We start from the raw sequence: 22,594 nt of genomic DNA, 5'->3' as shown, positions 1-22,594 counted from the left end.
GATTTGAGGGAAAAATTCAGTCATGGTCAGAGAAGTGGAGGGTCCGTCTTGTCTCACAAAGTTCGATCTCAAGGCCCCGCTGCACCCTGAGCCCCTTACTTGTGGTAAAGACTGTCTGGACCAGCTTGCTCCTCAGGGGCCCATTCAATGCCTGGATCTTGGCCGTGTAGTGGGTGGAGGGGCTCAGCTCCGCCAGGCTATAGGAGGTGGTTTCTGGACCCAGAATGACTTCCTAAGGGCAGAAGAAAGAATGTTACAGTTTTTTTGCCACCCAAATCCTCAGGGTACAGATGACACATTCATTCATTCACCCATCCATTCATTTCTTCATTCAAAAGAATCCACTGAGCCTCACTCTATGTCAGGCTCCATGCTCATTTCTGGGACATCAGAGATGGGGGGAGTGCAGCATAAAAAAGGCACTGAGGCCAGAAGGGGCAGAGGAGGAGGTAATGACCGACCTGAACCACACTTGGTTTTGGGTGGTGCTGGAGTGGTGGAAGAAGTAGGCAAAGACCAGATTATAAAGGGCCTTAAGTGCCAAGCTATGGAATCCGAAGTTTATCATGATAAGGAATGCGGACTCCCAAAAGGTTTTTGAACAAGTGAATGAAGTGAACCCAGCTTAACATGGTAGCAAGAGGAACCACACAAAGGACAAAAGGTTTAGGTTTTCAGACCAGTTATATCAGTGGTCCCTAATATGGCTCTTTTTCACAGGCCTCTGGGAAGCTTTAAGATAATACAACGCCTGGGCGCCATCCCAGACCGGCGGCATCGTAGGAGCCAGAAGTGGGGCTCTGCCAGGTGCATATCAAAGAAGCTCCCCGAATGATTCGGATGCAGTCAGTGTGGGGATCTCTTGAGTCCGGGGATGACTGCAGTAGCTCAGCAGGCACGGTGGAAGCCTGAGCTGACCCGGCTTGTCTCTTTCTAGAACAGAGATGTCCAGGAGGGGCGTGCGTGCGCCTCTGCGGCCAGACTTCCTCTCACCCCCCCCGTAGTTTGTGACTGCTCACGGTGTTACTGTCCAGAGAACATTAGTTCCAGCTTCCAGGAGGTCTTCCTCCTTTCCAAATCCTCTTTCTAGCTTCCCATGCCTGCAAATTCACCTTTTAGCAGATGACCTGGGTGTCTGGGATTGGAATTCACCCTACACTGCTAGCAAACCCAACCCAGCGGTGCCTGCTGCCTGCAAACACGGCCGACAAGCTGTGGGCAATAGTGAGTCAGGGCGGAGGCCCCTGCAATGCTCTCTCGCATCCTCACGCTGGGCAGGTGAGGTTATCCTGATGCTTCCCATGAGGGGTGGGGGGCTGACTTCCAGAAAAGCTGAGGGACTCACTCTCACTCCATAATGTGTTGGTGGCAGAGGTTGGTCCTACCTCCTATCTCCCCACATCCTGTCCAGGACTCTCTCCTCCTACATCAGGTTATTTTCTTGAGTGAAACATACACAGTTGGGGACTGGACATGCAGGAAGGTAAGTCAGTAGGCTGACATCGGTGACCTGGTGACCTTTATGTGGCCCCCAGGTCTGGTCCCTGGGGAAGGATCAGGTATAAAGTTGGGTTCGTTGACTTACTTGGGGATACAATTACCGCTCAGCTCTCTAGGCTGCTGTGCAAAATCTTTTTCTAGGTAATCGGGGTAGACTGAAATGAGGCTCAGGACTCAGGTAAACTCAGTCCTAGAATGCCTGCTGGGAAGCAACTTGTAAGGCTGGTGAGTCCAATGCACTCATTTTACAGATGGGAACACGACACCCAGAGAAAGTAAAGGACTTGCCTCCATGCATGCAGTGAGTTAGTTCGTTGTTATGCCAACTCAAAGAAGGGCCACAGGAGTAACTAGAAATGTGTGTCCACTTCTAGTAAAACATGGCGGATTAGACATGCCAGTTTAGCTCTACTTTCTTCTGAAACCCCCTGCAATGAGAGTGAAGGGATAGGAAGCACAAGTCCATGAGGATGAAGCAGATGACAGACGAGACAGACAGAGGCATGCAATGTCCACAGAATCCTGATGGATGGGAAGGGATGCGGTGGGGTGACAAGCGAGGGGGCAGGCTGGGGGATAGTTGGCTGAGTGGGTGAGGCCATCCTGAAGCTGGTTGATGAATGCTGCAGGGCCTAGCAAGTTCAGGAATGGGATGTGTACAAAAACAAAGATGCCTTTGAAGGCCAGTGTGGGACATGGCTGAACAAAAGTTTGTTTAACAGCTTAAATAAGGAACAGATTCCAAGCTCTCCCATCCCCCCCACCCCCACACCAAGTCTGGATGACTGTCCTTCCCAGTCCAGATGAAAGGCTGAGGTGTACTCTCTGGAGACACTGAGCCAGAGAGAAGACTCTGGATTCAAATCCACCAGGCCCCGTGGAGCTACACTGGAAACAGAAGGGAAGGTGTGTACACAGCGGGGGCCCAGGCTCTTCCTCGGGCTATGGTCCTGGCAGCTTGGTTTGAAGGGGTTGGAGGACCCTCTAGGGAGGTGGATTAGCTCAAGAGAAAAGGCTTACAGAACTGCTACTTGTGAGTCCCCCAACAAAATTGCTGGGCACTTGCTTACTCTACGGTGAGCCTCATTAGTTGACAAGCCCTGTGTCTGCCATCGGAACTCCCAATAAGCTGTTTCATTCTTGGCTCAAGTACAAAAGGACCATCGGACATTGGGCGGAAGTCTCCAACATGAAAGATAAAGACCCAAACCAAACAATAGCAGTGAAACAGAAAGAAAGGAAAAAAAAAAAGGAACTTGGAAGAGACACTATGCAGGTTGTAGAATTAAATATCATCCATCTTAGAGATGAAGAGAAGAAGCGGAATACAAACAATACGCTAGAGAAAGATGGATGAGCAGGGAATAAGGAAAAGATCTTAGAAATGTAGAGTGCGATGACCAAAACGAAAAGTTCAATAACAAGTTCAGAAAATAAAGTTTAGAGATCAAGTTCACTTGTGTGAAAGGAAGGGTTAAAGTTATTTTGAATTGGAAAGTAAAAGAAAAGATGTTCATGGGTAGAGAATATCAGTAACAATTGCTGTAAATAGCATTAACAGTTGTTGTCTTAGGAGCGTGGTGATGTATGTTTCAATATATAATGGAATGATGCCATCTGCGAGATTGTATATATGGCAAAGATGCTCAAGAAGCCTCTGGCTTTTGCTCAATAAAACATTAAAAGACCAGCATCCAGCTCCTAAAATGTCCTCAAATCTTGTGAGCAGTGGTTCTTGACCTTGGCGGGCAATCAAAACTGGAGTCTGGTTAAAATGAGACAGGGAGGCCGGAGCATATGATTCAGAAGGTCTGGCATGGCATCCCGTCCCTGTTAATTTTTTTTTTTATTTTCAGCTTTCTAGCTGCACTGAGATGGAGAAACAGCCCCAGGGTGATTCTTCTCTCTGCTGAGGATCATGTACATGTTTCAAACAGTAGCGGGGAGTTTATATACTTCAAGATACCTTGACTGTACCATCAACGGATTCATACACCAATAGGTAGCCGGTGACAGATGCCCGGGGGGGTCTCCAGGTGAGGAGGGCAGTTTCTGACTGAACCTCAGTGGCAGTCAAGTCTCTTGGAGAATCGAGGTCTGCAGAGGATAAGTCATTTGTTAGCAAATGTGTCAGCAACTCTAGGACAAAACTCCCTTGGCTGGGCTTTCAGGAAGCCTGGCTTCAAGTCCTTTCCCTACCATTGACCTATATGACCTTGGGCAGAACCTTCCCCACCCCGTAGACGAGGGGGTTGAATCATGCGATCTCCAAAGGCAGAATTCTCTGTGGTTCATTTCATCCCAAGGGCCAGATTTTCCTGAGCCCAACACACTCTTGATTGGCCTTGGGTGGATTTGGGAAGAAAGACACAGCTGTGAACATAATTCCCAGCCTCTCTTGCTCCTCGATAAGTGGATAGATGAATGCTGATATTGGCATTCATCCCTACTGAGAGGCTGCTTCTTCTCTTTCCCTGCCTGCTACAGTTTGTAAAAGGATCTCAATGTATAAAAACCCAATGGACATCTAGGAAAACGTGCCTGAAAAATCCTTCTCTTAAAAATATTTCCCTGCCTAGAACAGGGATCATTAAATACTGGGTTGAGGGCCAGTAGGGACTGGTTTTCCACTTTAAAAAAGCCCTCCTCTTAAAACCGTTTCTTAGTCCGGGGGGAGAACAAGGTCATTTCAGTTCAAAAGGAAACGGTGTGTTTCTTAAGGTCCCGATTGAGTGGGCACTGGTGAACTTAGCTGATGTGGATGTCATCACATTGCAAGGACCTGACTTGAGAAGGAAGGGGTTGGAGTTTAAGACGGAGGCCGTGGGTGGGCGTCTTCATACCTGTTGTGAACTTGGTAGTGATGACTGAGCTCTTCTGGGGCCCTTTCTCTGCAAAGATCCTCAGCGTGTACTCCGTGGCAGGCTCGAGGTCGGTCAGAGCGTACTCCACCGTGTTCCCGGACACTGTGCGTGTAATTTCTGGCACTAAACAAGAAACACACCGAGCGGTGACCGCTAGCCGTCAGCACGCTTGGCACATGGCACACACACCTACTTCTAGCACAAACTTTCAGTGACCCTGTAGAAAAGCAGGTCTGATTTCTGAAATGACTCACACCCTGTTCTCTCTCTTGAGCACTCACCTCATGCACAAAGGATTTATCATATGGAGACTGGATTTTTCCAGGCACCAAATCAGGAGGAAGGGGGCCTGGGGGTCAGGAGGTGTTTCCACATGGTGCTGGCCGGGGGGAGCTTTGCAGCGGAGGTGCAGGAACGAGAGCTGCAGCTAACGTCTCCAAGCCTCGGGCTGCCCAGATTTAATGTGTCTCGTCACTTGCTTTCCCCTCTTTTTCACTTACTCTCATGTCCTTTTATAATCTGACAAATGTTGTTAAATCACGAGGCTGGAGAACCACAAAAACTGGGCAGCTGCAGATGCTCTAGAGCCTGGTTAGTGCCTCGCAGACCCACTGGGTCAAGTCCAGTGGTGGAAACCAGAACATGGCGCCAGGTGCGTGTGTTTATTTCCTGATCACAGGTGACCGACCACCTTGGCTGGCCAGGGACTGAGAGATTTCCCAGGGTGTGGGACTTTCAGTGCTGGAATTGGGAAAGTCCTGGGTATCCTGGGATCAGTTGATCATCCTGTTTATCATCCATGAGACCCCATCTCCTGGACCAGGCCCCTTTCTAGGTCTGCATCTACTAATCCCATAATCCCTGTGAACTATGCTCTGGTTTACTGTAGATACAACATCACCAGCTTCCTTGACTCGGAGGAGTTCGCTCATGGGGAATATTTAAGAACTGAAGAGATGAATGAATAGAGGAGTAAAAAGAATAAACCCCGAAATCTCTCTTCCCTCACTCTCCAACTTGCTCTATGCTCATAAAGAACTCTCTTAGGTAGTGGTCCAGGGGGGGAATGCAGATTTTCAGAGGCCCCAGGCACAGGTTATGGCATCCCTTCACGTTGTCACTGCAAGTAAAACAATCCTAAACCATAAAATAGGAAACTTACACGTGCTTTGGGATTCAGATAGTAAAGTCTTTTTCTAGGGTAGCTCATTACAAAAGCATGAATTCATTCACTGAAAAACAATCTCTTTCTCCTCTCTCTTACTTGTATTTGATCTTACGTTTTGGTGGCCGTGATGTGTTGGTGCCCCAAACAAGTGTTTAGTCGGCTAAATAAGTATATTAATCAGCACAGATGTCTGCAAGGACAAGGAGAAATAATTTCTGATTTCTCAATTGCATCTGTTAACTCCTCTGTAGCCTCTAAGAGGCCCAGCCTCCCCAGTGCCTCCTGGAATAGCCTGTTTAAGACTCTAGATTTTGAACTCATTCTTTGTAAGAGATGGGAGCTGCTGCCTAGAGAGGGAGGCTCACGGTGACAGGCAGGGAGACTCGCAGGAGAGGGGGGGACAGGCTAGGGAAACGCATGCAGGCTGGAAATGTGCCCTTTGTTTTCCTTTAAATGGCCTACCGGCCTTCCTTGGTGTAACCACAACATTGATGCTCTTCACTTGTCAACAAGCAGAGGAGGATGGGTGAGGCCTCCCTTGCCCCCCGCTGGCCAGGCCCTCCACGCCGACCTACCCAGCCCCGGCTTCAGCCCATTAGTCTCTTCTGAGAGCCTCAAGAACATCACTGGCCTTTCCAAGCTTCCCACGTATTTTTGCTTTCCTGGTCCAAACGTGACAGGGAGGAGGGGAACAGCAGGACAGACACTCCTCCTGGTGGGGAGGGTCTTAGACATGGCCTTACCTTTCTCCCCTGTGTAGGAGATGACATAACTATCCACGGGGGCAATGGCTGGCTGCCACATGGCCAAGGCTTCTGTGTCGCTGATGTTGGCTGTCACCAGGCCAGATGGGCCATCCAGAGCTGCAAAGAAAGATGATGATATAGTGAAGAGATAGGCAGTGGTGGGGTCAGACACCAGCCCACAGCTGCTCGGCTGTCTCACTGCTCCTGGACTCCTGGTGTTGGAACGTGGCGCCTGGTGCGCACACAGTTCACGTCCTGAGTCTGGAGCCAGGGCGCCCTGGCTTTGAGTCATGGTTTCTTCCCTTGCTGGCTGGCTTCTCTTGGGTCTCTGTTTCCCCACTTGTACAATGGAGATCCTCATTCTGCCTGGATTTATCCTCAGGGTTATTCTGATGCTCACATGATAGTATAGGTGGAAAGGAGCTATATAAACTGGAAAGGGCTGAACGTATGATGAGGGTTATCATTATGGTTCATCACTGTTCCCAGGGAAAGAACTTACAAAAACAGGGAGCCTCCCAGAGTCAAGGCTGCCCGAGGCTCTTCTGGGCTTTGAATGATAGCTCCGGTTAGGGGGCTGGTGGGCAACACGGAGCCAGGGCCCAGAGGCTGGCAGGCCCCGGTTCTATCGTGGCTTCTCTGCCTAGCGTCTGTGTGCCCTTCTCCAAACCTCATTTCTTCAGGTGTCAGAGGGCGGCTGCTAGATGGATGAACGAGACCTTGCGTGTGTGAGACGTGCTGGGGCAGCGCTCACTCACGGTGGCTGCTATTAGCAACATGACTATTAACGTTACTGGAGTCTTCGATATGATTGCCAAGTGACTTGTACTGACAAAGGGCGCTGGCCCGTTTAACCGACCCCTGTGATGACCCAGCAGCCCTTTCTCAGAAACTAACCTAAAGAGGACTATTATCCTCTTGCATTTGCATTTATGACTCAATTACTCCAGGACAACGGCCCTGGGAGGCTGGAGGTCAGCTGTCATCAGCTCATTTCAAAGATGAGGCTCCTGAGCCCCAAGAGATGTGATGACGGCCCAGAGAAGCAGAAGGAGGCAGAGTACTTTTGGGAGCCCACATGGTCAACTCCAAGCTCCTTCCTGCTTCAGCCTGTCTGTACAGAATCTCCTTTAAATGCCCAGGACAATGGGCCTCAGGAGGGAGTGCGTCCAGCGTTTGCAACCGGAAAGTCCATGAATGAAAGGTTTCTATGGGGGAAATAAGGGCCTGTGTGGCAGGGTGGACAGGACTCTGGGTTCAGATGGGATGTTATAATTGCATATAATCAACTTTTTTCGACTATTAGGATATTTTTAAAATTTCCTATGAGGCCCATTCTTTGGATCCCTTAATGGATTAGACTGGATAATTGCTCGCCTATCAAAGGATAAATTGTTCAGAGACGTGGCTGCCTGAAGAGAAATTTTCCACTTCATTCTCCTTCAATGCAATTCATTATTTCCCCCTCCTTACAGTATGCTGTACAAATCAGGTTGTAATAGGAAAACAATCCTCTATTTTAGAAGAACACAGGGTTTGGAGTGAGACTGACCTAAGTTCAAATTTGCTTCAGCATTTACTTTACTAGTTAGGTGGCCTTGGCCAAGGTATTTCATTTCCCTGGATCTCAGTTGTTTCCTCTGTAAAATGGGAATGACGTAGGCATTTGCATGGTTTAAATGCAAAGGGTTTAGGGACAGTGCCTGGAATGCAGTAGCAGCCCAGCCAGGAGTAGCTACTTTATAGCTATCACCATTACAGAGGGTTTCCTCTATAGGCAGGGAGGGAAGGAGGTGGATTAACGTGCACAGTCATTTCCATTTACAGATGTTTTACATAAATCATGTCATGTGATTCTTATGGCACCCTGCAAAGAAAGCAGAATTGTACCCATTTTACAGAGAAGGAAACTAGATCCTGAAGAAAGTAACTGACAGCTCATGTATCTAGAAGTGGTAGACAGGGCAGTATGACTCCCAAACGTGTGTTCTTTCTTCCACACTAACCCAAGAAATGAAGGCCCAGGGCAGTTCAGGATGAAATCAAGGGTCCCTGCCTATAACAGGCCAGGGACGGGCCAGAAATGAGATCTCTGGTGGTCCAAATTCAGTCCATTTTCCACTAGGATTTCCCAAATAAAAGAAATTTTTTCCAGTTGCTGAGTCATGAGCAATAGTGCGGAAGGTGAGAAAAACACCTGTGCTGAACGAGCCTGAGACTGGTTCGCTTTCCTCGAAGCCCTTCATGGCGATGACGCTGACAAGGTACTCTGCTCCAGGTAAGAGCCTCAGCAGCCTGGTCTGAGTCTTGGTTCCATCCACAGTTACCACTGACGGTGTCCCTGGAACATGGCAAAAGCAAGATCGGGAATGGTGAACCTCACTGAAACTTACTGTTGCCCCAAGAATGGGTGTATCCGATTTGGAAATGAAATTATATCTTGATCCAGTACCATTTTCTGGACTTCCTCTCATTTGCTCCTATCCTCTGGCATAAGAGAAGAGGTCTTACTTTTTGTATAATGCTTTTTTTCCACCCGTGCAGATGCCAAAAACCAAGCCAGGAGGGGAAGAAACATGAAGTCACAATGTGCTAAAAATGGCAAGTTTCCGTTCGGTAGAGAGCTGGCATGTTTTTATTTATTTATTTTTCCCACAGAGAATATGAAAAGCTCACTATGTAATGTATATCTGGTCTATTTAACCCATTGTCTTAGGTTTGGGTTAAGCAGATCTGACGGTGCATCCCCCCTGCCCCCACCACGGTCTTTGTTGTGGCCCCTGTGCATTGAACTAGAACTCCCACTTCTACTAGCAAAGTCACAACTCCCCATCTCTACTGAGACAGACAGATTTGAGGACCAAAGGATAAAACCTCACATACATCCAGGTCAGGATCAGCTTTCAGATGAGTGTGCTCAAAGAGAAAAGGACCAGTGTATTTAGAGTCTCTGCCATTGTGTGAAAACAACACTGGGGTCCATTTCTTATAGGAGTCGAGGGTTTCAAGGCTGGAAGAGGGTCTTCATAAAATGACCCTTCGCAAGGCAGTTCTTCCAAGGATCTTACAGCACTTTACAAATGAAACCTACAGATATGGTCTCCAACAGAAGGAAATAATTTTCTTTGGTCATATTTGGGAGGATGGGAGTTATCAGAGTCTCTTCACTACCCCACTCAAACCCTCCAGGCTGCTCCTTCCAACCCCTCCTTCCAGTGCCCTACCTCCTGCAATGGGCACGTAGGTAATCCGGAAGCTCTCCACCTGGGCAGAGGGCGCCATCCAGCTGACAGTGGCCGAATCCTCAGTGATGTCTGAGAAACTGATCTCCTTTGGAGAGCCCATGGCTGTCAAGGAGAAAGCACAGGAGAAACCCAGAAATAGTCAACTATCTTGCTCATCAGTAATTTTTCCTGGATTCCTTATCTAGGAAAACTCAGCTTCTAGAGTTCGTGTCTGAGCCAAGCCTTTAGGATGGAGAATGTGGTGATCTGTGGTCAAGTTGTGACTTGATAGAGACGATTGTTCTCGCATTCAGGTACAGGGCCCAGGGCCATGGAGCTGCCATTAGGTTTCACTCAAGTAGAATGTTAACACCACAGCTGATATCTGAGGAAGTGAGGCTGGTGGTTTCACAGCTTGGAATATGCCATCCTATAATTTTTCAGTTTTAGCATTTTTTCCAAACCTTTGCTTTCTAGTTCCTTTTATTAACTGATACCAAGACTTGACCATTGTACGGTTCTTTGTAACTGATAAGGATTAATCCTCATTTAGAAATCCCTGAGAAGAAAGTGTGGTAGCCATTTTATAGAGGAGGAAACTGAGGCTTGGTTCTCCAAGGCATATTGTTGTGGTGTGACCTTTCTGGGCCCAGGACGGGGCAGCAGAGCCAGCCCAGCCGAGGGATCCTGGACATGACACTGACATGGAAACTGACCTCGACGAACCCATTCCCAGAACTGGATGGAGGTCCAGAGCCGGGAGAGCAAGAAAAATGAACACGTCCTGTGCACTGGGTCTACCTGCAGGGAGAACCATGCCCATGGGACAGTTCCTGCTACATAAATACCATCCCCCCAAACCCAGGTTCCGTTGGCTTTTCTCTGTGTATTTTTTGGCTTCTTTCTTTGCCCTCTTCAGCTGACCATGTTTAACCAGAGACATCAGGAAACAATTTTCAGGTCTCCAGGGAGCTCATTTCTCATCTTTTCCCTCTCCAACCCACGCTGATCATTAAGTTTTAAAACCCACAGCCCACTTGGGGGGAGATGTTTTTCCCCCTCTCCATTTCTGTTTCTCTCCTCTTTTGGCTTTCTCCTGTAGCCTTTCCTCCTGGTAGTCAGACTCTGTGGCTGACGGGGGTTCTGCCCTCTCCTTAGAACCAAGCTTTGGAAACCACAAGGGCTCTGGAGCCTGGAAGATCCCTTCACTTCTGGGAGCCCCAGTGGGAAAAGTGATGCCCACCTACAGGAATATTTTCAGGATTAGCAGAGCTAGTGGGTGTAAAACCCTTAACAGAATCTGGCAGATAGTAAGGATTCAGTAAACGTGATTGTTCTCTCTTTATTTCCTTCCCCATAGAACTCTTTTTCCCATGGGCTACCCTGGATTTTGCAGTAACTCCCGGGAAAGGGCTAGATAAGGTTGGCTGAAAATAAAACCCAGTGAGGTGTGTAAATGCAGGCACTGTGGCTCTCCCGTGGCTAGCCTGGTCCACGCTGCCCTTCACTCTGACTGCAGACCTCAGCACATTTAAATATATCTTTGTGGCCACAGCTTTTTTTTCTAGATGCCAGGTTTTCTCATCTACAAAACGGCAATATCATCTGCCCTGTCTTAGAAGCCGTAAGAATTAGTAGCGTCATATATCGTGCGCGCCTGAGGGCCATGCTTGGTCAGAATGGCAGCAGGGAAAAAGCTATGCATAATAACCTGACGGAATGGCCCAGTAGTGATGGGCGTCCAGGCTCAGTGCTGTGCTATTTTTGGATGATAGGCCTTCCTCCATGTGGAAGACTATTTATTATTTTAGCGTATCTCCTTCTGCCATAAATATAGTGCCCATAAGTCTCTAGCTCCACAGTACAGGAGATGGTCAACGGGAACCTGCAGATAGAGCCTCACACGGCAACTAAATCATACTATTGAAAAGTTGAGAGACACAAGCAAGGCGATGCCTCTATCTCTTTTCCCAAGTGGACACTTGGTTTTCAATAAAAACTCCATTAGGGAAACATTTGGATTTGCTAAAAACTCCCAAGGAGGTTGAAGAGGGCTTCGATCTGCAATTTGCATAAAAAGTTGCCACCCCAAATCTGGAGCCAATGTCCATGGCTTTAATTATATGGCCACGGACAGTCATTTTAAAAAATGTATTCTCCCTTCAACATGTTTTTATTGAATACTTCATATGTCCCAGGTCCCGTATGAGGCTCCAGGGACAGCTACTGGGGCCAGTATGGTTTAAGAGCAAGGATTTGGGGGTTAGACTGACCTGGGTTTGGATTCCGTTCTGGCCTTCCTAACTAAAAACACCTTACCCCCTTAGGTCTCAGTTTCCACATCTGTGAAATGGGGCTGAATGCGGCGCTCCCCTGGTCTGGCTGTGTCATGGTGACTGACGGAGATAAAAGGGTGTCAGTGGCCCTGCTCACGTGGCATGGAGCACATGCTTTATAAATGGTGGTCACTGTCTTTAGGCCTCACGGGAGTCGGAGCCAGAGGCACCGAGCATAAAGGGCCTGGTTCATATAGAAGGGAAGACTGCCAAGCAAGGTCTCTGCAGACCTGCAGAGTCAGGCCCCCGGACACAGTGCCCTTGCAACTCGGTGGTTTGTGGTTTCGAGTGCATTCTGAGCTGGAACTGGGCAGGGGAGTTGCGAGGTTGTCTGGCTGGGAAAGGACCGGTGGGATGGGAGGGGGGCACCTTATGGGAGTTGGGAGCAGGGGCACTGACTACCCCCACGGGCCTCCGGGGTGGAAGGGAGTACCGAGGCTGTGCGTCTGGGGGCGGTGACGGGGACAGGTTAAGGAAGCATTTCAGGCTCCTCCCTAAGCACTATAAACTCCAGAAGAGAAAGACAAAGTCATCATTCTCTGTGGTTGGATTTTTAACTATTTTCTGTCTATTCCGGGGCCCCTCCATTTGGGGCACAGAGGCACATTGGCGTTTAGCTCCCCAGAGGCAAAAGATGCTCCTGGCAACTCTGGGCTTTCCAAAGAGGGACCATGACTATTGGGAAGTGGCTCAGACCACAGAAGGAAGAGGAACCATTGCAAAAACAGGGATCAACCTAAGTATCCATCAGTAGGGGACTGGTGAAGTAAATAAGGCATATGGGATTATCTCTCAGATCTAATAAGCAAGAAACACACATACCAGAGTGTGGAAGAATGCTCCCCGCAAAAAAAATTTAAAAAGAGTATAGATGTAAGTCTAATTTTGTCTATTCGTACAGACAAGAAACTGGTAATATTGACTACCTGTATACAGAGCAACTAGGGAGCAGGGAGAGAGTTGAATAGAGACTTTGCTATATGTCTTTTTTTAATTTTTGAATTTTGAACTGAGTGGACCATTAAAAAATAAAATTTACACCCAAACATAGTAACAATTAATATTGTTACAATGGGCAAGGAAACAAAGTACTTGACATTCATTATCTTATTTAAACCTCGTGGCTGAATTCTGAGTTAAATTCTACTTGCCAGATGAGGGGACTGAGGCTCAGAGAGGAAAGGAGAATTGCCCAAGGCCGCTCAGCTGGTAGAACAAGGCTCGTGGACTCCCAGGGGTCTACCCAGAGGCTCCAGACCAACCAGGTGCACTGCCCTTAACTGGCCTCTCTGCCCTGGGCACCTCAGGGCAGGCAGCCTGTGCTCAGGGAGTGAAGGAGACCCTGCAGCAGCTTTTATGAGGATAAAGAGGAACAGAACATCTCAGAGAAGGGTTTACAACTGTGCAGGGAAGGAAAGAGGAGGAAGGTTGGAAAAACAAGAGGGAAACTTTATAAGACTGACGAGGTGACGGTGGAATTAGACATATGCTGTCTAATGGAGTCACCTGTCCTGTCCTCTCCAAGTACCTGAGCAAGGGGTGCAGGCACACGTGTGCACACGCATGTGCACATACATGCACCTGCAAGCGCGCACGCGCACACACACACACTCTTGCTTCTCTCTGGCTGTGAAATACAAAGCCCCAAAACAAGAAATCAAAGAAAAGGCTGAAAGAGCAGGGTCTTTCTTTCTTTTCTTTCCTTTCTCTTTTTCTTTCTTTCTTTTTTCCTTCCTTCCTTCCTTTCTGTTTTTACAAAAAAAAAAAAAAAGGCTCTTGATTATTCATTGTTTTTTTGCTTTAGAACTGCAGGGCCTCTGGCAAAAAAGATTGGCAAAACAAAATCAGTGATCAGAAGTAAACTTTGAAAGGCAGTGTTTATAAACCAAGGTCAAAATCAGGCTCTGTCTGTGATCTGAAGTTGTTTTATGGGCAGCCACAGGGAGGAGGAGACAAGGACCCGCATCCCAGGGGTAGGGTGTCCAAGTTAATAAGAAACAGGGTTTTTCCTCTGACTGGATTGCCCTCTGCACTTCAGCGTTTCCTCCATGCCCACAGACATTGATTACGGTTTCTGTAGGTGGCTTCTCTGAGCTCAGTGTCCTGCAACTTGACATGATAATATACCCATCTCTGCACAAAGAGAAGGTTTTGGCTAACGTGCTCTATGCCCGTCAGAGACGGCAAGTACGTACATTCACTGGTTATCTGTCATCCAGCCTGCTTACATTTAATAGTATTAAAATAAGTATTAAAATAATAAAATAGTATTAAAATAAGTATTAAAATAACCACATTTGGGTTCTATACCAAACCTGGCCGTGCGACAGGAGGCAAATCACATCTTTGTGGACCTGACCTCAGCTTCTTCCTGCACGAGCGGAGGAGGCTGGGCTACACCCTTTCTTAATCCCTTTTACCTCTCCCTGTACCTTTGATTCTTTCTTCTGATTTCTCTTTGAAGCAGTTTGTCTCTAGGGAATGCTGTGTTTCTCCTTGTCCCTTAGTTTCAGGAAGGAATTCACCACACCTGTTAGAGGTCTTTGCCTCTAAAGAGTCCTATTACCAATCAATTTTTTTTTCTCCTTGAAACAACTCATATGGAAAAGGGTTTGCACTTCCCCCTCCAGTGCTTTTTAGAGTTGTTATGAATGTCTATCGTATAAAATCATGAGCTTTATGAAGAGCAGCCCTTGACCTTGCCAGCCCCCTCCTTCGATCCTTCCTGAGCATGGTACTGATTATTCACACGTAGCAGTTGATAAATATTCATCTTTCTAGGTGGAGGTGCCACTTCTCCATTATCCCCTGCACACTGTAAGGTCAAACATTTGCCCAGAGGTACTTTTGCATAAAAAAAAAAAAGATAAGATAATAGGCCGAAAGAAGGGTCTTTGGAATTTAAAAATTGCACTAACTGTAATGATGATCATGTATTAATGAAAATAATGCAACTCTAAATAGTTTTTATTTGCCAAGCCCTTGCTATGCACCAGATCCTCTGCTATGGGCTTGCCATGAATTATCTCATTCAATCCTCACAACTCCATTAAATAAATGGCATCAGGGTCCTCTGGCATAAAGACTCAGCCAAATTATCCACACTCACACTGTCTATAATTGAAAGAGCTTGGCTGCATTCAAAGCTCTTGCAATTTCCCAGCCCTGTGAGAGAAGACCCCCGAGTCAACGACTTTTCTTGGTTCTCTCCTGTTTATGTACAGTACCTGTGGTTGCTAGGGCTCGGACTGGTTGGGATCGCTTTCCACTGCTTATTCCATAGAGTTCAATTTCATACTCAGTGGCCTCTCTGAGACCAGTTATGTCCCTGGTTCGTTCGGGGGCAAGTAGGGTTATTTCCAGTGGCTCAGACTGCTTTTTGGTATCTCTGATTTTGAGAACAAAATTGTCGAAGACCCCTTCATCAGCTGTCCAGGACAGACGGAAACCATCTGGGGTGGCATCTGAAACCAGAAGGTTGTCCACCTCTGGCTCGGCTTCTAGAGGAGGAGAACATGGTGGGAGGAGGAGAGAGAACATCATTTCCCAGCCCGTGCAGTCTTCTTCTGCAGGGGGGGTTATCAGTATGCAGTGGCCCTGGCTCTCAAGGACAGAAGTGTCCTGAGATCCCGAAAATAAAATCATTCAACATAAACAAGTAGGTCCAGGAGAAGGGAAAGATGGAATTCACACATCCAATACAAGCCAAATGGATGCTTGCATATGTGAGTTTTGTCTAAAAGCAATTCTATAAATCCACATCTGGACTCCGCTTTGGCCCCTCCCATGCATTATTAAACAAAGTTCAAAGCCAGTAACTTGTTTACATTTGCTGTCTTCCAATGGCTGAGTGCCCATCCTCTGTGAGACCTTTTTCTTTTCTTTTTGAAAAGACAAATAAACCAGTATTAACGATCTGTAGAGTTGCCCATGATGATACTGCTGATTATATTTCCCTTGATCCTGAGCAAAATGGCTTTTAAAATGTTACAAATGTTACGGTCTTCTTGCGTTTTTCTTGGAACTGTTGTACTCAAGAAGGCTCCTACTCTTGACTTTGTTGAGTCCAGAGGGTAGAACTGAGGCTTGGAACCTCTTATGCTCCATACTTTGGACTCAAGGTATATGATCTTGGATTGCCTTCACTAGACAAAACTCATTGTCAAGGTGAATTTAGAGCTGAGTTTCCCAAAGTGTACTCAGAGCAAACTATTCCTGTTTGTTCTTCTTCCTTAAAAGGTATCTGGTGTCAAATAAGTTTGGGAAATACTGCCTGGGTGAGTCCCTCTCAGGAGAGACACATGCACATTGGGATATTCTGTAAAGCCTTTTGTCAAGGATCCTATCAAACTGTGTTTCCAAACTTATTTGAACATGGAACTTCTTCACCAAGCAGGACCTTTGGATATCCTACGGAACTAGTAAAATCTGGAAAGACTTTGGGAAACACAGATTTTTAACTGTTAAAGTTGTTAATGCTATATGTCTGAAGGAATTATTATTAGTCTTGAGAAAATTATGGATTTAGTCTGTGTCAAAGAATCTCTATGATATTAGTGTTGACCAACAAAGTAAGTTTGCAGCTGGGTTTCCAATAACGAGCCCACCTGGTAAGTTTATCAAGATCCACAGTTGAGATGTTGAGATGGCAAATGTTGCAAAAAATAAGTTTCTGAAATATACTCATTGGTATATTTCTTTTGAGAAGGCTGAAACATAGCTGAGGACCAGCCAGGATGTATACGGAAGAGAATGATGTGGAGTAAGCACACAACAACTATGGACAAGACATGGTCTGAAAGATTTGGGATGCCACGTGGCAAACATTTCGACCTTCTCATTTCTGGAGTGGGAGAAGAGGAGTGCTCAGTAGAGACACAAGACAAGAGAGAGTGTGGGGGGAAACACAAAAGAGCAGGCCACATCTATGGGTTACATAGAGAAAATGGACAAGGATGTTAAAACCATGGTGATGTGGTAGATGGATTACACGGAAGAGAACCAAGGAGGTGAGAAAATGGCTCACTTGAATCCAAATACCTGTAACAATCTCAGCCCTCAAGGGCTTGGTTTGGTGCCCTTGGGTGAAGCCAGAGACCATAACCTCATAGCCAATGCCAGTTATGAGGCCTCTAAGCTCCAGCTTCCTCTGGGTTCCTGAAAGTGTGAATTCCTGGGGGTCCAGCAGCTTCCCAGAATCCACCACCGTTACTAGGAAGCTGTCAAAGGCATTCTTCGATGCCATCCAGGAAACTGTGAACCCGTAGGGATTAATGTCGGAAATGGTTAGGTTTTCCAGAAGGGGCAGGGCCTCTGAAAGAAGGGAGGAGTGAAAATAACTCAGGTTAGCAGCACTGACCCTGCTGAGATAGCACACGTCTCCACGAATACCGACAGATACCCAATCAATCACTAAATGTGTTAAATTCTGAGAAAATGAATATTTAGTAAAAGCTTATTGGGCGCCAGATGATATCTCATGTCAGTCTCTCAACAGGCCTATGCGATAGACGTTACTCCCATTATGCTGGCAAAACACCCTGAGTTTCAAAGAGGTTGATTGGTTTGGCCAAAGTCACAGAGCTAGGATGTGACAGAGCAAGGTTTTTAGCTGGGTCTTACTCCAAAGGCCATGAATTTTTCCCTATAAAATTGGATAGCTTATGTTGGTTTTGGATCCCTTTCTCTCTCCCACTTTCTTCTGAAGGTCTTGAAGGAAATCAACTTTTTTTCCTCCCAAATATACTTATATGTACTTTCTTTTTGGTATACTTCACATGTTTATCCCACTTCTGGTTCGCATTTTGAATCAAGTTGATGAGGCCCATTAGTGACATATATCCTTATAAGCTGAACTAGAAGGAGGCGGTAAGATTTTTTTCAAATGTCAGAATTAACAAATCATGGTCGTGGCCTAGTAAGGAATACTAGGATTTGTTAATTCTTTGGCTGTTTGTTTTCCTGGATAAAGTCAGGAGCTAAAGACATGTCTGGATCTTTAGCAAGTTCTGTTGTCATCTATTCATTCATTTACCAAACATCTGTGTCCGAGGCACTCTTATTTCTTAGGTGCCAAGGGGTCTTCACACATTGGGATTTCCAAAAGGACTGAGCTTATATCACTTAAGTTTCTAAGTGCCATTACTTCCCAACTGACTAGGCTTCACATCCGTTTTCCTATATAAATGACACTGTGAAGTAGCTATTGTTACCTGTCCCCTCACCCCCATGACATCTAAGGAAACGGAGGTCAATAACTTATCCAGGATCACACATCTACTGGATGGCTAAGCTGGCCCCCCACCCAGGCCATCTGATTCCAAGCTCAATGCTCTTTCCACACCCTGAGCCAACGTCTAATTAGTCGACTCCATCAGGGCTGGCAAGTCTGGAGGCTTAAGTAGGATTGGTGTAGAAGGCCCAGTGCCTCTAGCAGAACAAAACATGGTATTGGTGACTGGTTTTCACAGGAGGGGGCGTGGGCCTGGGAACTCCATGACCAAGGTTGCTTTAGCCCCACCTCATTTAGAGGCGCCTTTTCCATTGCTTCTAAATAGAAACGTTCAAAGAGATAAATGACCTTACACTGATACCCGGAGCCTAATCCACGGGATGTAAAGAAAAATGTTTAAAAAAAAGATTTTGGTGATTGAATGAACAAGTGAATGAATGCCCTCATTCCTGAAGCAGAGATTTAAATTTTGTTGTAGCTTGGACCTGCACTTATTTAACACACTTGCTGTTTGTTTTGAGGCTTTTTTTTTTTTTTACCATGTAAGGCTCTCTCCCAAATCGTAACTCTATCAAAGGCAGAGATGAAATCGCATATCCTGTGCAAAGAGGCTTCTCTGTCTGCAAGACAAGGGTCTCAAGTTCTGTTGCTGAGTTTTGTTTGGATAAATGGTGCCTCTCCGGTAGCTAGCCCTTTTGCACCACCACCCCATCAAAGCGGTGGATTCCAATGAAAAGGAGGGCGTTCAGGCTAATTAGTCAATCAAGGGCTTGTTATTTATAGTCATTCATGTTCAGCTTTTTTTTTTTCTTTTCCTTTTTAAAAAATATGCTTCTTTTAAAACTCAGCGTCTTTTCACTTCAAGGATTAGCTGAGACAATGCTGTAACCAGATCTAGGATTCCCAAGACCAGCACTCCCAGCCTGCCTCTCTCCTCTCTGTTCTGTGGGAGGTCCTGCTGGAGGTAAGGCGACAAGTAAGGGCCTGACTGACCAGGAGCCATTCCTCCCCTCCTGCTCATTTCATGGCTTTGGGACAGGACAGAATGGAAGTCCCCACCGCTCCCTCCCCCGCCCCACACAGAAATGAGCATGTTCTGCATTTGAAGACTTGTCTGAATGACTGAATTCACAGTAGGCAACGGGACAGAAAATATAACCACTTTCTGGTCTCCCATTAAAACATGTACGTGTTCTCTTAAAAATCGTAAGAAAGTCATAGTTTCATAACAACAGTTGCTGAGTTTCTGTCTAGACTTGTGGCTTATTTTTCAGAACACAGCTCCCCTCCTATTGCTAGGAAATGGAAAGAACCCAGTATCTGTAAGATGCCTGCTGGATGCCAGGCCATTAAAGTTCATTGTATCCATTTAATTCCTGAGACAAGGGCTGCCCCAAGTAGCTGTGGGTGTCCTTTCTTCATTCATAAGGAAATTGGAATTCAGAGCAGTTAAACACCAGCTAAGATTACGCAGCTAAAAAGATGTGGGAGAAGATCAGAAACCACTCAGGCCTGATATCAAAACCCTCACGCTTCGAGGTCATCACGGCTGCCTCCAATTAAATATTTAATTGAACGTATTAACATATCTTACTGGCAGCAGTTTAGATGCTGGGAGAGGCCTGGTTTAATGTGAGAATCAGCAGGCAAAGTCAGTCTCCTGAAAATTATCATTAGTGGAAGGCAAGAGACTTCTAAATATTTCCTGAGGTTTGTCAGGCTAGAGATTTGGTAAATCGACACCATTTGCAGTCTTTGCCATTGATTTGGGATAATCTCAGGCAAGAGAATGGAAGGCCACATCTTTATGCAATTCTTACATAATTCAAAGAGAGGTTAGAGGTCACATTCAATAAATGGGTAAACTTTAATTAAGTTTGGATTTATCTGCTATCCTAGGTCAAACCTTCAGTAATCTGTTGTAGATGTTGATTTAAGACAAAGTTTTTTTTTTTTAAAGAAAAAGATAAATTACTGCATTTCTGGGGCAGGTAGTTTATAAACTGCCTTACATAGCATGATTTATGGACAAAATTCCTGCTCTTGGCTGTTACTTAGAACTCACTCTTCAGCCAGAATCGCTAAAATATGGATCAGCCCGTAAAGCTAGGCAGGGAAATCCCTGGAGATTTCATGGAGCTGTCGAACACACGGTCTCCATTTCCCACAAAGGGCTGTGAAATACCCATCTCTGCCATAGGATCTGCTCTCCCTTCACTTAGACATTTACATCCGGGGTGAAGACTGTATTTGGGGTTGAATTTCCCTTTAGAATGTCTGTCACCTTTCCCCTGCTCCCCATCTCAGAATTCTAAACAGACAAGCAAGAACCTCTAAATGAGTACCTGTCATGACAAAGGCAGTGAGGGGCCTGGTGGGGTCCCCAGCCGAGGTGGTCCCTGCCACACTAACGTCATAGCCAGTGTTCTCCACCAAGCCCGTGACGTGAGCGTGCTGTGTGTCTCCTGAGACCGTGAATTGCTGGGGCTCATACAGCGAGTGAGAATCGCTAACATTGACAACAATCTTTGCAAAAGGCCCGGCTCGAGCGGTCCAGGACACGTTGAAGCTGTCAGGAGTAACATTGCTAAGGATTAGCGTGCCCAACTGTAGCTCTGGCTCTGAAGGGAAAGGGACATGGGCGAAAGAGAAGGAGAGAGACATGATTAGAGGAAGCAGTGGATTTTCCCAGAACGTAGCCATAGGACATGAAAGTGCCAATCCCTCCAAATATTTGCAGAAACGTAGTGTATCAGGCTGTGGCTACAGCTGCTTGACTATAATGCTAGAGAATACATTGCTTTCTCTGCAGGCATGGATGTGCATTCTTTACATGGACAGACATGACCATTTGCTGGCCATGTATGAAGACAAGTGAACAAGCCATTAAAATGGTAGATAGGAGTAACATAGAATATTAAGGGTGCATTTCTAGGTTTGCAGTGGGCCATTAGCTCCGTAAGATGTTCTAAGAAAAACAGCTTTATAGTGAAGTATTTATGGATATTCTATCTCACCCTGGAGATTTACAAAGCATGTTAGCATTTTATAGCCTCTGAAATGCTGGTTCTATAAAGAAACCTACTTAATTTTGTGTAGCCAGAATTTCACAAACTTTCTGATCAATGGATACCCGTTCTGAGAAATATTCTTTGAACATCTCAAGGAGCTGGTGCTCCACTGAGCACAGCTTAGAAAATGTTACTTTGAAGTTTCCTTATTTAGTCTTCTTTTGATCTGTTTGGATTGTACAAATTAAAGGCTGATATCCATACAAGAGAAATTCTCCATAGTATTTAGAAACCTAAAGGTTTCTTATACACCATAGGGAAATCTGTATCCTACCCTAAATACAGCAAAGGTAAAATGGCTTTCATGAAATCATTCCTGGTGTATGCAAAAGTTAAAAGAAAATTTAGCTAGGTGTTGCATTTTCTGCCTAGGAAATTCACTTACTGGATAATTAGCAAAGATAGCTAATTAGCAAAGATAGCTAACCTCCCCTGGAGGTTAAGTTTCTCTTCTCCCTTAGGGACTAGGAGATCAGTGATGAAGGGAACTCATTTTTAATGTAGGGGGCCTGCACCACTAGTTTCAGCTGGAATGTAGATGGTCTGACCTCCTCAATGCACACTTATCAAGTAATACTACCACTAAAATGAGCTCAATTCCGACTGTATTTTAGAAAGAGGCAGCAGTCCTGGAGGCTTGAGGTACCAGGGCCAGCCTTTAGGGTTAGGAAGAGAAGCAGACTATTTCCTCCAGGGACTTGGGAGTTGTGTGCCTGGATGTCCAGGGTTAGGAGGAAAGAAGGGGCTCACCTGGAGAAACTTTAACTGGACAATTGCACAGTATAACTCGATGCCACAAAGTCTCCAAGGGCAACACGGATCTGGCTCAGAAGCAGAATATAGCTGTAAGGGACAGCCGGGATCTCCTCCTTAGCAACTCATTTGAGAAGCTAATGATGCTATAATTTTTAGCCACGACGTTGGCAAATTACTTCAACCACACTAAAGGTAGAACCCTCCAAATAGGCCTCTGTTTGCTCTTTCCCTGTATTTTGCTGTGGGAGCAATCTCTCCAAGTAAGGATGCATGTTAGGACTCTTCTCATGCCCCTGGACAGAGACTGGCAGTGGGAACACATTCACCATGCAGAGTAAGACCTGGATTCTCATGGCCAGCTTGACCTCCAGCTGTCTCCCAAAGGCTGCAGCCAAGCTGAAAAGTGAGGAGCAAGAAGAACCTCAGAGAGACAGAGAGGGAAGGTAGGAGCAGTGTTCCATGCAAGCTGGGACATCTTTCCCTCCCCAGTTCTGACCCTTCAAAACAATTCCTGGACATGCTGTCTACTTCCAGGAAACACAGATCTTTTCGAAATTTAATGCTCTGAACGTTCACCACATGCACCAAGATTTGGACAAGATGACAGATGAAAGAAGACTGACATTTCGTGATAGGTGTCAGTAGATGACAAAGCATGCTTCATAGGGTAAATGTCAAAGGAGAACGGTCTGTTTGT

At 46.1% G+C, this 22,594-nt stretch overlaps 1 protein-coding gene across 3 annotated transcripts in view; it reads right to left on the bottom strand.

Moving 5' to 3' along the window:
* Positions 1-22,594, bottom strand: part of TNC (tenascin C) — a 92,587-nt gene that overhangs the window by 8,433 nt on the left and 61,560 nt on the right. The window contains exons 15-22 of one of the 3 annotated variants that reach the window (XM_035015970.1): positions 16,879-17,151; positions 15,066-15,338; positions 9,503-9,625; positions 8,476-8,619; positions 6,276-6,395; positions 4,344-4,487; positions 3,467-3,597; positions 100-232 (exon numbers count right to left, since the gene is read on the bottom strand). In XM_035015970.1, the coding sequence (XP_034871861.1) occupies positions 100-232; positions 3,467-3,597; positions 4,344-4,487; positions 6,276-6,395; positions 8,476-8,619; positions 9,503-9,625; positions 15,066-15,338; positions 16,879-17,151 (1,341 nt within the window). The remainder of the gene's footprint in view (positions 1-99; positions 233-3,466; positions 3,598-4,343; positions 4,488-6,275; positions 6,396-8,475; positions 8,620-9,502; positions 9,626-15,065; positions 15,339-16,878; positions 17,152-22,594) is intronic. The other 2 variants (XM_035015968.1, XM_035015969.1) reach the window with 2 other exon arrangements.

The sequence above is a fragment of the Mirounga leonina genome, unplaced genomic scaffold (genome assembly GCF_011800145.1).
Source record: "Mirounga leonina isolate KUSES-001 unplaced genomic scaffold, KU_Mleo_1.0 Mir_170, whole genome shotgun sequence".
NCBI classification, from domain to species: domain Eukaryota; kingdom Metazoa; phylum Chordata; class Mammalia; order Carnivora; family Phocidae; genus Mirounga; species Mirounga leonina.
The sequence above is the reverse complement of the archived record's forward strand: the minus strand, read 5'-3'. Positions and strand labels throughout refer to the sequence as shown.